The 16,418-nt window shown below is 46.8% G+C and overlaps 2 protein-coding genes across 2 annotated transcripts; both read left to right on the top strand.

Moving 5' to 3' along the window:
- Positions 1-478: 478 nt before the first annotated feature.
- Positions 479-5,969, top strand: LOC119274225. The gene is made up of 5 exons (XM_037554886.1): positions 479-607; positions 727-912; positions 1,748-2,140; positions 2,827-2,886; positions 5,494-5,969. The coding sequence occupies exons 1-5, from the start codon at positions 581-583 to the stop codon at positions 5,740-5,742; spliced, it is 915 nt and encodes a 304-aa protein (XP_037410783.1). The 5' UTR covers positions 479-580; the 3' UTR covers positions 5,743-5,969.
- An 8,026-nt stretch (positions 5,970-13,995) lies between these two features.
- LOC119274223 (transcription factor bHLH167-like) lies at positions 13,996-15,998 on the top strand. Its single transcript, XM_037554883.1, has 2 exons — positions 13,996-14,343; positions 15,320-15,998. The coding sequence occupies exons 1-2, from the start codon at positions 14,125-14,127 to the stop codon at positions 15,776-15,778; spliced, it is 678 nt and encodes a 225-aa protein (XP_037410780.1). The 5' UTR covers positions 13,996-14,124; the 3' UTR covers positions 15,779-15,998.
- Positions 15,999-16,418: the final 420 nt, after the last annotated feature.

Here is a 16,418-nt window from a genome sequence, read left to right as displayed (position 1 = left end):
TATTAGTTCTCGCTCAAACCAATGTAGCGACAACTAATATGGATCGGAGGGAGTAAGTTTATTGTGGTGAAGAGCAACAATGGCGAGGTACAAACGGTGGAAATCCCAGCTCCCACTTGCGCTCAATCATGCATGCATGTCGTTCCTGTATCGATCGTGCTTAACCAATGGATCCACGTCCACGCTGCTGTCACCCCTGTCCCGGCATTGAATGCCGTGTCGCGCTGCCGACACACACGGCATTTGTACGTACGTATACTTGCAAGCAAAGATCCGTTGATATTTCTCCATCGGTGCTTGAACCCTCTCCAACCAATAGGATGTGTACGTACATCATCTCACTTCTGCAGCCACATATACCTCGTATACACACACACACACACACACACACACACACACACACACACACACACACACACACATTTTTAAAAATATTTTCAAGATCCCTATATATACACGTAGAGGTAGAGTATTTCCCAAGCTCCCATAGGCCACCTTGGCTGGCCCTTATCCGTACACGTCCATTTAGACCACGCCACGCAAGCACTTGTTCTTCTTCCTCCATTCTCATTCTGCCACCATGAAGCTAGCAGCTGCCTGCGCCTCGGTATCTTCTTCTTCTTCTTCTTCTTCTTCTTCTTCTTCTTCTTCTTCTTCATTTTTATTGCATTTCGATCCACACCCATTGACACAGACATTCTGATCGATCTCTACCCCCTGAGCTAGATGGAGGTGAAGGCGAAGCCGGCGAGGGGCGGGAAGAGGACCAGGGCAAGCGTCGGCACGGCCGGGACGCCGACGGAGAAGCTACTGATGGAGAAGAAAGACTCGGAGAAGGAGAGGCGGCAGCGCATGAAGGCGCTCTGCGACAAGCTAGCGTCCCTCATCCCCAAAGAAGACAACCCCCACGCTGTAAGAACAAAGAACACACTTCTCTTCTCATGTTCATTTTTTTCTCATTACCTATAGCTATAACTGAATAGTCTCCAATTCTCCATGTTTATATCGTGATCTCATCCCCGAGCAGATTTAATTATAGCCTCATAGGTGAGAAAACCATTAAATTTAATGGCCACTAGTATTGTCCTTCTCATCACATGAAATATCGTACTCAACGGTAGCTAGCAATTCAGTTCTACAGGCAATAAGTTTTCTTGGAATGTGCTGCTTTCCTCGACCGAGTTCATTTTTCCTGCCATACTCTGAAATGCAGCTCCAAGTTTTCAGGAAATAACTAACTGTCACGTTAGAAATACGAAGTCTTTCCGTCTGCAGTTTGCAAGCATTATTATGGCCATCTTGCAATCTTGCAAAACTCCTCCAGCTCTGAATTCGCATGTCCACAAATAAGAGAATGCATATAATATTGCTTTATGCAGTGCATCAATGAGACGGGATGGCCCATGTGGCTGTTCATGCCAAACATTCTCAGATAATAATAAGAGTAACTTCACTAAAGGGGCTTGCTAGCTAATAATGAATCGACAATGTAGGACGGCAACATTTAGAAAGTAAATATCAATTCGTAATGGAGAGGAAGATAGTATGCAGTAAGATCTTGAAGATAATTTACGAATTAAGTCACTTCCCCAACATCAACTAACGATGCATAGACCAGAAAGTTATAACTCTTCCATTGTCTTGAAAAGGAATGGCTATCTGAGCCCAAGAAATCATGTCATCAAAACTAAAAAAAAGCTCCTGTATATAATCTGTTCACATTATTGTGCATTAAATGTGTTTATAGGATACAGTGACCCAACTAGGCAGCCTGGATGTGGCCGCATCATACATCAAGAAGCTCAAGGAGAGGGTAGATGAGCTGCAACGTAAGAAGGCCTCAATGCAAGCCATGGCTACCTCACGGGGAGTTAATGACATCAGAACGCCCACAACCACCACAAACACAAGTAGCGGTTGCGGGTCACTGGAAGGAGAAAAATATTTGGAGGCATCACCAACAGTAGTGGAGGTGCGACAATCCGACGAATCAAGCATGGAGGTGCGGCTGATATGCAGCACGAAGAGACCGATCAAGCTCCATGAGGTGATCACCATTCACGAAGAAGAAGGGGCCGACATCGTCAACGCCAATCATTCTGTTGCTGGCCACAAAATATTTTACACTATACACTCCCGGGTACGTACATATGTAGGTATAGTCTTTATATTTGCAACGTATAAACACATCTATGCTGCAAAATGTAAGCCACGCACAATTCCTTGGATCCAAGTTTTGACAAATAATTAATTAGACCAATAAATATGGGTTATGTGGCATTAAAATTGTATCACTGGATTCATATCTAAAAAGCATTAGTCCCTGAAAGAAATGATTTTTGTGGCAAAAAAAAAAATCTTTCATTTTGGAACGTTGGCTCGATAGCCTTCGAAAATATGTGTTAAAATTTATTTGAAGGGTACTGTTTGTCCTAGTGTAACATTACGCTGAATTAATGAAATATATACAAGAAAAATGCACATAATAAAACATGAGAGTGTTTCTGTCAAAAAAAGAGAGGATGCTGCAGATCCATAGATTCCTCTCGAATCACTTTCCTAGGCTGTAGAAACATAGAAAGAAAATAAACAAGGAGAAAAGCTAGCCAAAAATTTGAATATGACCTTAGATGTACACACTTGCCATGCAAATCCTAATAAAATTCCTTTGTTATTCGTCCCTCCATACTGGCTGGAATGTATGTGCTAAATTTAATTAGATGCAATTGGCTTTGTTTCCATCAAGATATAAAATTATGATGTTATCTATTTTGCATACAGTTAAGTTAACTAATTTCATAAATTTCTCCTTTTGTTATTATGCAGGCCTTCAGCACAAGAATTGGCATAGATGTTTCAAGAATTAACGAACGACTGAGAGCATTGGTATGATAGTAAATGAATCTGTGCACACACTAAAATCCACACATAACTGTATTTAATAAACATCCTACAAACAGTTCATGATATCTATTTATTAATTGACTATGACAGGGGATGGAAACGCCTTAAGTAGCTAGCTAGTGTCTTCTCCATGTTAATTTTACAATGAGGTCGATGTATGAAGAAAATGTTGATCATCCTTCGATCTATAATCACTTGCTATAATTTACAGTTACCTGTTTTTGGCTATTATAGTATGTTGTACATGTTAAAATATAAAATTTTAAATGTGTTCTATTTTATCTCTTCCTCCAATATCCAGTGTTGCATGAGATGAATAGGCTTGTTTTGAATATCGAGGTTGAATAGAATTGTTCGTTATAGCCCCAACAAAATACAACTTACATCTCATGTCTTTGGTGCAATACATTGATTGAGCCCTAGCACCGGCATCCCCAACCAATCTGCTATCACTAATTTGTATGGTACGGTGTAGCAGCTCCCGACCCCCGCGTCCCTATCCGAGGCGGCACGGGGGGAACCCCAGACCCCGCCGCCGGCCACCCCCCTCCCTCCCCTTCCCCTCGCCGCCACCGTGGGCCGCTGCCGGGCGAAGCCCGTGCAGTGCCGGTGGCGGCGGGGTCTCTCCTGGGCGCGGCCCCCTCCCCTCTAGCGGCGGCGTGGAGTTCCACCGATGGGGCTCTTGGCGGCTTGGTGCGGTGAACCTCCGGCGGCGGCTCGGCGCGTTGGCTGCGGTGGTGGGGCGTGCTTCGTCCGGTGGTGTGACCTGCGGTAGCGGCGGCCCGGGGTCCCTGCCCTGTTCCGGTCCAGTCCGATCTGGATCTGGTTCTGGCCGGTAGGATCTCGGCCATGGCTGCCGGCAGGCGTGGTGGCGCCAGTCCTCGGCGGCTGCTGGGCACTGTGGTGGTGCTGGCGGTTGTGCTGGTGGCTCGGTGTGGTGGATGGGGCTCCGAGGCGGCGGCCTCGGACCGAGCTCCCGGCGTGGCCTGGGCGTGGACGACGGGCGTGGACGACGTACGTGCGCGCGGAGGCTCTGGATGTGTGCGTGGGGCGCGGATCGACTGCCGGGCGCGGCGGCGGCTGGCGCACGTCGGGCGCTGCGACTGACTGAACGGGCGCAGCGACTGGATGGTTTCTCCGGGGCGCGAGGTGTGCTGCGAGTGAACGGCCTGCTCCTGCTCAGCTGCTTCGCTCGAGCGGCTCTGATCTGGGTGCTGCTCCTGGCGATGCGGCGTTGGTTGCTGCGGTGGTGGTGGCTACGGTGGTGCTGCGGTGGTGGACGGCGGCTTCGGCCAGGGGGTGGTGAGTGTCTGGTCGTGGTGGATCGTGGGATCCCGTGGTCAGAATGAGGTCGGCCTCAGCAGGTGGTGGACGATGGGCGGCGGTCGGTGGTGGAAGGTGGTCGGCGCATCTCCGGGAGAAATCTTTGCTCCGGCCTTCTTTGGAGCCGGCGACGGCGGTACCCGCGGGTGCCGTGATCTTTCTTGGAAGCGTCGTCGTGGAGGTGTGCTCCTCCTCCCCACGGCTTTGGCTCCGGAGGGAAACCTCAGATCCGTTGGGTCGGGCGATGGAGGCGTCTTCGCGTCTTCTCCTTCTTGGGGGCATCGTCTCGGAGCCGGCTACGACCGGAAGACTGGTGGATTGCGGCATCTTCGTCGTGGATGGCGGCATCTTCGCCGCATGGTTTGCTGAGGCGGGGCGCTGGTTTCTGTTTGGCAACGATGATGTCGTCGAGAGGAGCTCAGGTCGCAGCGTGGACTTCGGTAGCCGGTTCTTCCCGACGTGTCTGAGGTGCTCTTCTGTGGGCACGGTCGGCGCAAGCCCTGCATATTTCCTTGGTGAGGCTCGTCGTCAAAGTCGGAGCTGTCGGTTGCTTGCGCGTGTGGCCTTCTGGTGGCATGTGCCGTCGTGGCTTCTATGCAGCTGTTTGCGGGTTGGCTTCGAGGTTGGAGCTGTATGCTGAAGTCGGAGTCGCCGTTCGAGGCAGCCGGTGATGACGATGACGCTTGCGACTTCTCGGTGAATGCCTTTCTTCTTTGCAGCTGTGTGTCCCATGTCGGTGGCCAGGTTGGCCGGTGGTGCCCATATCATATGGGTTGACTTGTATCGGTTTTAGCCCGGTTTTCCGCCAATTAACCGGGCAATTCTTTTCTTCTTAATCAATGAAAATGGCAAATCTTTTGCCTCGTTTCAAAAAAAATAATTGTATGGTACGGTATTAGAGCCGCCTCTCCAATATGCAAAGATCTTTCGGGTTCACGGGCAATCGGCAAACATGAGGAAGAACGACCTACCGGCAAATTACTCTTTCAACAAAGTAAAAGAACTCAATGATACAATGGCTTTAGAAGGATCCCCTCTCGCTGAAGAGCATGCACTCTCATATATGTTTTGTGACCTCAGTTCTGACTACCCCCATGTTGTCATTGACTCAAAACAAGTTGGTGTTGCTTGGTGAGATATATTCTCATATGAACTCTTTTGAAACCATATTGGAGAAGAAAAATCTCTCATTCTTGGTAAAATTTTCATCCAACCTTGATCCGTGCAATCAACATGGTGGTGATAATTGAGAAAATGAACATGCAGGATGTGGTGGCAGCAACAACGATCAGCATGGACAAAAAAGGTGGCAACAATCATTGTCAATACTCCAACTGTGATAATGGTGGGTGCTCATGCCTCCAACGTTCCAGCAAGATGGGCCCTCCCTCCCTAAAGGGTTCGAAGCTCTTGGACCATATCTTTGAAGACAACGATAATCAACCTCCCAATTATATGACAACCTACTACATCGATACAAACTCATATGCAGGTAAGGGAGCATGGACAACATAACAAGTGACCTAAATCAACTCACCTTCCACAACTATTGCAAGGGGGAGTATCAACTGTACACAACCAACATGTGAGGAATGCACATTAGTCATGTTGATTACTATAGAATTTGTACTTACACCAATAGCCACCATCTTGATAATAGCCATCATGTTCCTAAGGCTGCAAAAACACTCTTTTATGTAAATCAACCCACTTAATGGGTATAATGCTTTTTATGGAATTTATTATGAATAGTTTTTTATAAGGCATATGAAACGAGGAGAACTTTTTTGAGAACCTTGTAGAGGACTCTCTAACCTATCAATAATTGCCAGTCTTGCTAGGGTCAATATCTTGCAGCTACGTACGCATCCTCTCCGCATACATGGCATAGTCAAATATGCCATCCGACTTTCCCATTGGTATAATTTCACTATCTTAATAATCTCCTACGTTTTTGTGGTTGTCAATAGGCAACAAGTCATCTTTCTCTCTATTCTCTTGAACTTGTATTTTTTGGTATATCTGGACACACTCCCAAATATGTTCAGGGTCATTTTAGTTTGTAAGATTTATGGATGATTATAGTAATTTTGGTTGGATTTATCTTTTGGTATGAAAAAGATAAGGTTTCAAAACTCATTGCACAATTACAAGCACACTAAACGGTTGCTTTCCAGGGAGATAATAATCACACAAAGTACACAGTAGAAAATTTTAAAAATCTACACAATTCCAAGGAAAGATGAATGGTTCGTGTTGTTGGCTAGGGACATAATAGCCATGCAAAGTGATTCGGTGGAGTATGCCAAAAAAACTTAATATTTTTTTAACAACATGGGTATTTTTTAGTGGATATGTGTATCTCCTCTTGTGGGAATACCATACGGATAGTACGGACCTTTCACTCCTCAATGAGTCTCCCATAACCTCAAGGTGTTGTACTTCAAGCACCTAAGTGGGAACTTTAGAGGTGATAAGGTTAGGAGCGTGAAAATCAGGAATCTTAAAGTTATACGGAGATACGCTCTCTATATATCAAGGGATCTACAATGCATAGAGGATCCCAGATAAATATTTACAAGACTACCACTTCTGGTAGGTCTTTTACCCATTTGGGGGCTTGAACCTGGGTAAAACTGTCGATCTTTGTCCTCTCCAGCCTAGTTCTCTTTGTGCACCACCCATCTCTTTATTTTCTTATGATGTTACCTTCATATCGTATGGTCATTGAGCCATTATTTGTCAATATAATCACGCATGTCTCATATCCACATAAGTGTCAGCAGAATAGTTCTCCTGAAACAGAACATCAACATACTGTGAAAGTAGGCCTTGCACTTCTTGCCCATTCACATATATATGCTATTAAAATTTTGGGACACAACCTTGACATCTAGTGTTTTACTCATCGACCAAGTTCCAACTAATGTTATATATCAATTTCTCTACCCTCTTGGAATGCTACTAGGACAAAAACCATGTCATTCCATCCTTCGAACTTTCATGTGTGTGTGTGTGTGTTGGCTAACCATTCGACAATACAGTGTCTTGCTCTAAGTGTTGTGTTATAATTTTATTTTTTTGAAAGGGGGAGGGGGTTGCACGAACCTAAAAGATCGCCCTAACAAACTACAACATGTATATCAAGTCTGATATATATTTATTTATTGTTGGCACTATATAGGGCCCGAGAGGCATCCCAAAGCAATCTGGTATGATGATATGGCTTCCAGATAGTGTTTGGCAACCTGGTGGCGGCATCAAGTCTTGCAACGGGGTATTAACCACCTAAAACTGTATTGAGTCCTCAGTCGCCAAGGAATCATATGCGTCATGGCCCCGCCTAACGAATGGTGGAGATAGCTGGCGACCATGATGACTTCTCCTAGCTGCCTCGTGCTCTCGTTCCTCGATGGACTGGTACAACAGCTCCAGTCGGATTGGCTAAGGTAAGGTGGCCACGTGAGCAACCTCTAACGTGTTCTTAGTCGGCAACTCACCGAAATGAGCATGCTCGGGATCTTCTTAGTCACACATGCTTCCGCACCACCAACATGGCTTCAACAACAATGTGAGTACCATCACCCTCAAAACCTAGAGGGGTACCATGCGCCCGGTTGGATCGAAGGTGGAGACATCCCATCCGTTATCAATCCGAGTGCATGTCCAAGGGTACTCACTGACTCCAAGAGAGAGCGGCGGCGGTGTGCCCTCATCTCGCCCTGGTCTATGTGGTGAATAGGTCCCTAGGTATCTGTGTATAATTTCCTTTCCTTCTAGGGGTGTGTTGTACCAATTCTCAAATTCAATATAGGTCTGAGGTCCTCCTTGCAAAAGATTTTTTTTTTCGCAAAATATGTTTTTTTGAATGTACTGCACGTTTTTCGATATCTATTTTATAATGTATGTTAATTTGACTCTATAATTACGGGGTACAGATAGCCGAACATATCCACACGTTGTCCACTATGTATCGCAAAGAGCAGTGTGACTTAACAGTAAATAATTAATTAAGCAGCCGCAATTTTGCCTTGACACTTCAATATCAATTCCTTAGCTAGCTAGTGCTTCTTACTAGGACAAAGAGATTCGACCTCGTGGATTCACGAGGCCTTTTTCGAACAATATTATGCATTTACAAAGTGAGAGCAAGTTAACTGGGGAAGGGAACAAATACCTTCGTCATGCAGACTTTGACCTCAAGACATCGACAATTAAGTTAATGATTTTTTGACAAAAGTCAAATACTAGCTTGTTAGTTAATTAAACTTAACTGAAGAAAATATGTATGTGCATGTCAACGTGCGTATGGTAAAAGGATTAAATAAAGTATGAATGGTGCTTTCTTGCCCAACAAAGAGTAAACTAGTATGCAGTAAGAGTCAGCAAATATATTACCTTTTCAGAAGAAAAATGGATGGATGAAAGTGAGAGCTAGGCCATGTAAACGTGCGGAATACTATGTGATGCCTTTTTGGCCCATGCTACACTTCGCTTTCTCCCTCTGTCGCCAGAGAGAGTGATTGGGCGAGCTTCCTATGGTGGGCTGAGAAGTCACCCCAAAGGAATCAATCCACACGAACATTTCATTATTTAGCGCGCGGAAAATGGTTGGTTACTAGGAAAAGAGCAGTGTGACTTAACAGAAAATAATTAACTAAGCAGCCACAACTTTGCCTTGACATTTCAATATTAATTCCTTAGCTAGCTAGTAGTGCTTCCGACCAGAATAAAGAGATTCGACCTCGTGGATGCCTAACGCCTTTTTCAGACTATATTAGTATGCATTTACAAAGCGAGAGCAAATTAAATTGGGAAAGGAACAAATACCCTCGTCATCCAGACTTTGACCTCTAGACATTGACAATTAAGTTAATGATTCTTTGACAAAAAACAAATACTAGCTTGTTAGTTGATTAAAGTTTGTGTAAACATGAAAAAAACTATGGGGATGTCAGCGTGCGTATGGTAAAAAGATTGAGTAAAGTATGAATCGTGCTTTCCTGCCTAACAAAAAAGTAAACTATTATGCAGTAAGAATCAGCGTATTTGCCTTATCAGAAGAAAAAGGGATGAATGAAAGTGAGAGCTAGGGCGATGTTACTGCATGCATGCAAACGTGTCGAATACTATATGATGGCCTTTTGGCCCATGCTACACTTTGCTTTCTCCCTGGTGGGCCGAAAAGTCACACCCAAGGAATCAATCCACACGTCCATTTTATTATCTAGTGCGCAGAAAGTGGTTGGTTACTAGGTTAATTAAAGGAACTACCATAGTTTCTGTTTAATATCGCATCCACCTTTAGTGCTTAAAACCTACGGTGCATCAAGCTGTAGCCAAGTGAAAAAAAAAATAGTTGTACATAAGTAATTATTTTTACTGGATTCTTTCTGATTGTACTCCCATAATAGCCAATTCCGGCCGTTTCGTTGGTTAAAACTGCCTTTTGCGATGTTAACTTTTACTGAGTGGAATTCGACATCGCATGAAAATCAAAAGATCGTGAGACCATGACTAGAATTACTTGATTAATTAATTTATATGCACGAGGAGGTGGTGGGTCGCTAAGTATAACTCCGCCAAAAATGCCGCACGTGATCGCTTAACTTAAATCTTAATTATGTCACTGTCACCATCTTCTCACATGAAACCATAACACATTACTCCATCTTCAGTTAATTAATCGACAATACTGTATCAATGCTAAAGCACTTCGATTGGATGAATTGATAACTCCTATACATTTCGCATTCAGGTGTGTTTATTTATGTAGAGTGTGAATGCAAGTATAACGTACTTCCAAAGTCAAAACAATATCCGTGTGTAGAATGGCGCGCGCACGTTGGCAATGCTAGTTGGACTAATTTTAAAATCTGACAACTCTGATGATTTTATTTTTAGAGGAGGATGGTTGGTTGCTTGCTTGGCTCCATGTTCAGCGCGCTGGCTGTTGGGGCATGATCTGCCAGGATCAACATGTTCTCCAAAATAATGAAATTGGCCTGGATCATCATCGAGCTTAAGCCACGTATTAACCATGTGTGGCGTTATCTCGTTACCAAATTATATTATTGTATTGGAGATTGAAGGATCAAGGCGCGATTAAAATATTTGCCAGCCGGGCTCGTGTACCAGTAGTACTGTACGCGCTTTGCTAGCTTAAGCTAATCTCTTGATGTTAACTTAATTCGAAAGGGTATGCATGCCATTTTAAGCTACTTCGTTGATGGTTGAAGCAGGCCGTTTTGGAGTCCTGACTCAGTAGTGGCACAAACCAAAAATGCTTCATGGACAGATGCTTTACGGAGATATTATAGAGCTTTCGAAAATTTAATAATTCTCCTCTGAGTATAATACCTAAAATCCCCACACATTATAGAAGCTTTTCCGCAATTAAATTTTCAGTTTTCCTTGTATTTTAATATTTCATTCATTTGTTAATTCCATTTTAAGTCTTTATCCCAAAATATAAAAAACTAGTTTTTTTAGAGAAAAGGCATGAAGGCCCGACTTCAAATTAATGAAGCGATCAACCGGCTAGGATACAATGGTGTTGAATTACAAAGGCAAAGACTTGACCAAAAGCTGAAAAATACATGCCAAATTCACTACGACCCAGAGCAGCAGCGAACAGAGCATCTAAGAGAAACAACGATCAAGCCATCGGAGATCTTGTGCAGATAGAACAGCAGGGCCGAAGCCACCCTACGCCGAAAATTGCCGTGGACATGAAGGCCCAGACCGCTTGAAGGAAACCATCGACTCCGCCGCCCACTGCCTCGGGCCACTGCCGGAGGGGAGACCACTATCTCCCCTTCGCCCAGACCGTGCCGGACGCCCACCACCGGCCGGCCGCCAACCAGCAGACAAGGCGGGGAGCCACTGAAAGATACGGAAGAACCAACATGCCACCACCAACGCCGGCAACCAGGGGATCCGAGCACAGCTGCCGCCACCCACCACCAAGAAGCACGCCCAACCTCCAACCTCCCCTTGAACGGCGCCTCCAAGGAGGATCAAGACGCCAGAACGCCTCCGCCGTCCGGCCAAAAGGCCAAGACTTTCGCCTGGAGCAGGAAGGGGGAAGAGGGGGACGGATCTGGAAGCTCGACCCGCCCTCAAGAGGGGAACGACACCGAAGCGCCGCCAGCGTCGAGGTCGACGCGAAATCGACCAGGGGTTTCCCCCGTTCCAAGACTCCACCACCCCATCCTCGGCCAGATCTAACGGGCCAGCCACCAAATCAGGAGAGGAGGCCACTGTGAGGGGAAGGGGCCGAGAGGAAGAAAAGCCGCCCTCCGCTGCAGCAAGGCCTCGCCGCCCTTACGCCACCCACGCGGCCGGAAGGGACGACCAGCACCTGCGCGCGCCATCCACCGGAGAGATCCACGCCGCCATCTCCATCCAGGGTCGCCGCCCTGGCTTCCAGAGCCCCTCACAGCGGCGTGAGGCAGCAGATCCTCGCCGCCACCTTCACCGGAAGACGCGCAGCAGCCGGCGGGATCCTCGGGTGGCGGCGAGGCGCGGGGAGGAGGGAGGAGAGGTGGCGGCGGCTAGGGTTTGGGGTCGCCCGAGAGGGGCGACGCGAGAGCGGGGGGGGGGGGGGGGCTTCGACTCACCTCCCCCACTTACCTTTCATTATGGATTTTAATCATAATTTTTTTTGCTAATCTTGTTCTTAAATTTTGCTATACTTTCTATCCACCTTGTCTGGATTGTTTGTACAACGTAGTGTTTTCCCTACTTATAGTATCTCCATGCCCTGTCAGTCCAAATCTCAATTCCCACGGTATATTTTTGACATTTGTGGAGACAGAGGTCGATGTCATCACGTGATCATTGATTAATTAATGGGGTCATTGTTACTTCTATGCGGTTGATAATCGACCGGATTGGAAGGCGTGGGTGCATGATTGCGAAAGGCTGCTAACAGCTTTTGTGATTTTATTTTTGTGGGACACGTAGGTTGATAGTGATTGTGTTTTTGCCACGTAGTGCCTATATAGACACGTGTGTACACGCGGGCTAGCAGCAACATTATCTGTCGCACGGTTGCACTGTATATATACCTAGCCCACGTGATTGCACAGTTCGTCTTCACTTAACATTTCCTCCTCTTTTTTCGAAACAGCGGCAAAAGATTTGTCTCACTCATTATTTAAGCAAAAGAGAATTGCTCATCTAATTAGCGAAAAACCAGATGAAAACTATCAGAAACCACTGAGCGGCATACAAAATACCACACACACACCTCTCCAAAGAGGGTCTGCCGATACAGCACACGGGCGTCATCGTAATCACTCCTCCCCTAGAAGGCATGCATCATCGTCATCCCTAAACCCTGAGCAAATGACTCCGACTTAGCCGTAGATGATCGTCAACCCACCACACATTGTAGAGGAAACTGAAGTTGTATGAAGATCAGTGCCAGAACTCGGCCACATGCACCTAGACAACGCATCTACGACTCTAACATAGAACTGCGAAGGAGAACTAGACAGTGCTGGCGCCGTGAATGATCACCAAACGGACCACATGTTGCCCGTCATCATATGCCACGAGGACCCCGCCACTTCACAACAACAAAAAGGCCAAGAAAATCCTATGGACACGTCCGAGAAGAGCTGACTACCTCAACCATTGCCACATCTCAGTCATCACTCACAGCCGCCACCGTCGGCACCGAAGTATAAACGCCAACACACACCAACATCTTCCATTGGTCGCCACCCGACGACGTTCGCCGCGCCTATGCTTCCGTGACTAGAGGGGGTGGTGAGTTGGGAGGGTGGTTTGCGGCGGCGCCGGTTTCTCCCGGACCGCTCACGGGGAGCCAAACATAATAAAATTTACATCGTGGTGTTTGGACCACGGAACAACCACTAGCACAGCCAACATGCTACTGTCACTGCTCCCTTATTACCAAAGCCAAACTAACTTTGCTACTGACAGCCGAAACGTTTTGTCGGCATTCTTGAATCGACCTGAAGCGTCTGACGGTAAAACCCATCGACGCATGACGAAATATCACAACCTCACTGTTCAAGGAGGCAAACAGAATTCTACGCCAGGGATCCGTCGAATCAATGAATTTGAGGTGGATCGAAGCCCAGAAGACTAGCTATCTCGACGCCGATGCGCCCGTCGAACATGTATTACTAGTAACCAAGAAAGGTTCTTGGTGACGTTACCTCTAATGTTTTTTGTTATGCCATGATTGATTAATACATTAGAAATTTCCCTCGAAAAAAAAATGCGGCGAGAAAACAGAGGAGAACACAGGAGAAGAGAAGAGGATGTGGGCAGAGCAAGAGGGCGACCGGCGGGATGTGTTGACCGTGAAACCGCGTGCGCGGGGGTTTCTCACTCAGTCAGTACTACTACTTGTCGATCCGAACACGAACACGTGCGTGCATCTCATCAACCCATGTTACTTGACAGTTCACTCTGGTTACGTGGCGGATGTGAACTCTGCTATCATATTTGTGCAACGTGCGGGAGGGCTACAGTAAAAGGGACGGTGGATCACTCGGAGGGAGAAGGGTTGACCTCTGACTTGCACCGTTGCTCTAATCCTCTCCACTCATGTTCATCTATCTCTCTCTCTCTCTCTATCAAAAAAGAAAAAAGAAAGATTCCATCACCTTTCTTTTTCACTCGCTTTTTCGCTGCCTGCTCCCTCTTCCTCCTCCGTCCTCTCCCCTCCCCTCTGCTGGCTCTGGCTGTATAAATAAGCTCCCCTCCCCTCCCCTCCCCTCCCACCACCCCCAACTCAACCACCCTCCCTCCATCCACACCTCAGCCTCAGCTCACCTGCTCCTGCTCTCCTTGCCTCCCTCCATCCGTCCTCCTTGGGATTGGGAGAGAAGAGACCAAGCGCAACTCACCTCAACAATGAAGAGCAGGAGGCAGAGCGGCCGTGGAGGAGCCATGCTGCTGCCGGACGGGAACCTCCACAGCAGCGGCAGCAAGATGGAGCGCAAGGACGTGGAGAAGAACCGGCGGCTGCACATGAAGGGACTCTGCCTCAAGCTATCCTCCCTCGTTCCGGCCTCCTCCTCCTCAGACCACCACCTCAGACACTATTCTTCCTCGCCGCCGTCCAGCAACAAGGTACGTACAAGTAGAAAACTATTCTGCCTGCTACCTTAAGCATCCTCCTCTTCTCTTCTTCCTCTCCTCTTGTGTTGATTCGCCTCCCCAGCAAAAGGCACATCTTGGCAGATTGATTCATTAGCCCAACTCACGCAGCTGTCAGGACACACAGCTGATTACCCACACTGTTACCGAGCAGCAACACGCAGTAGAGAATACGTGCTTTCCTCAAGAAAAAGAAAAAAAACATCAAGTACGCGTGTGATGTGGAGCACCTACTTCTATGGTCCACTGAATTATGATGTCTGAAATTGGTTGGTGCTGAGTGACCACCTTCACAAGAAAAGAAAATATCTCATCATCATTTCGGCACGTGCCAGATTCGATGCCATAGAAAGCGATCAGTGTGGTACCACTCACTCATTTTGCTACCCGTCTATCGGATAACCCGTCCCAAATAATTACTTTCTGGTCAAGAAAATTTAAAATGTTTGGTCGATCAATCCATCCCCAATAATTTGTCATACAAAATTATTTTTGAAGATCACTCTCCCGATTGGGTTCACATGGATCTGCCATACAAAATCTGAATATATTTTTGATTGCAAACGCAAGATGATGCCAACTAGTTGATCAGTTATTTTACTAGCCATTAGAGCATGGTTAATAGTATAGCTAGTTGATGGCTATATGATATTGTCAATGTCATCTATAGTTAACCTTATGCATGGCCAACAAGTACAATAGTAATATATGAAGATGTGCTACTTTCTTAATACATGGCTCACTTTTCATTCTCACATAGTGCCTAGGAGCATGTGTTGCAGCTGGCTCTAATTCTATAGCCGGCTCTTCTTCTCTCCACTTCGTATCATCAGAAAAATAATATTTTAACTCTTATAGCCTGCTTACAGAAGCTCAAGCTTATTGTACTTGCTCCTGCCAACAGGATCAATTGGTCGCCTAATCTGACTTAGTTGTGTGGTGTTTTCAGGACGCGGCGACACAGCTGGACCAGTTGGACAGCGCGGCGGCGTACATCAAGCAGCTCCGGGGCCGGATCGACGACCTGAAACGCCGCAAGCAGGCCGCCGTCTCCGGCACCGCTGGCTGCTCATCCTCCATCTCCACGGGCGACTACAAGGGAGCTCCTTCAACGGCCACGACAGCGCTGCCGGTGATCGAGGTGCGGCACCAGGACGGAACTCTGGACGTGGCGCTGGTGAGCGAGGTCGGGCGGCCGTTCCGGCTGCACGAGGTGATCGCCGTGCTGGAGCAGGAGGGCGCCGAGGTGGTCAGCGCCAGCTTCTCTGTCGTCGGCGACAAGATCTTCTACACGGTCCATTCCCAGGCGTTGTACCCCCGCATCGGCCTCGAGGCCGGCCGCGTCGCCCAAGGGCTGCGCGGCCTCGCCGCAGCCGCAGCCGTCTCGCCGTCGGTCCTCCTGACATGATCTCTTTCTCTCTTTCTTCGTTGTTTTGCCATGGTGACAGATTAGCTGATCTATTGGCAGCTTAGCTTAGTACTGCTCTACTCTGCTCATGAGTGAGAGCTTCAGGTTTGTCTGAAATCTACTAGTGTAGGCACGTGCTTGCATATCCTCCTTCCTGAAGATGTGAGATATTTTTAGCTTTCAGAATGTTGGGTTTCTTTCTACTAAGAAGGCTTGAAAACAGGGGAGCATTAGGCTGTGGTTGGCTGAGCCGAAGATTCTGAAAAAGCTGCTGTGCTACCGCTATCGTGGCGTGATCGCTGCTTTGAAACGCCCACGCGATCTGCATGGCTTGGGGAATCGCGCGAGATCGCGGTGCTATTGAGGCGTGATCACTGCTTTGAAACGGCCATGCGATCTACATGGCTTTTTCTTATGTTTGTAAATTAGGTGCAGATTTTCAGCTGTCCGGTAATTTCCCTCTCTATGTATAACTTGCAGTTCAAGAGCGAAAAAACATTAGAATTCCATCATAATGTGAAATATATCATTAAAATAGAATAAATTATAGTAGGAAATAGTCATGCAAAATGGACGTATCACCTTCTTGCTTGGCAAGCACTACAAAGTAGATCCTTGTCAACAGTGGCGGATTCAGGAC

The sequence above is a fragment of the Triticum dicoccoides genome, chromosome 3B (genome assembly GCF_002162155.2).
Source record: "Triticum dicoccoides isolate Atlit2015 ecotype Zavitan chromosome 3B, WEW_v2.0, whole genome shotgun sequence".
In the NCBI taxonomy this organism is placed as follows: domain Eukaryota; kingdom Viridiplantae; phylum Streptophyta; class Magnoliopsida; order Poales; family Poaceae; genus Triticum; species Triticum dicoccoides.
The sequence above is the reverse complement of the archived record's forward strand: the minus strand, read 5'-3'. Positions and strand labels throughout refer to the sequence as shown.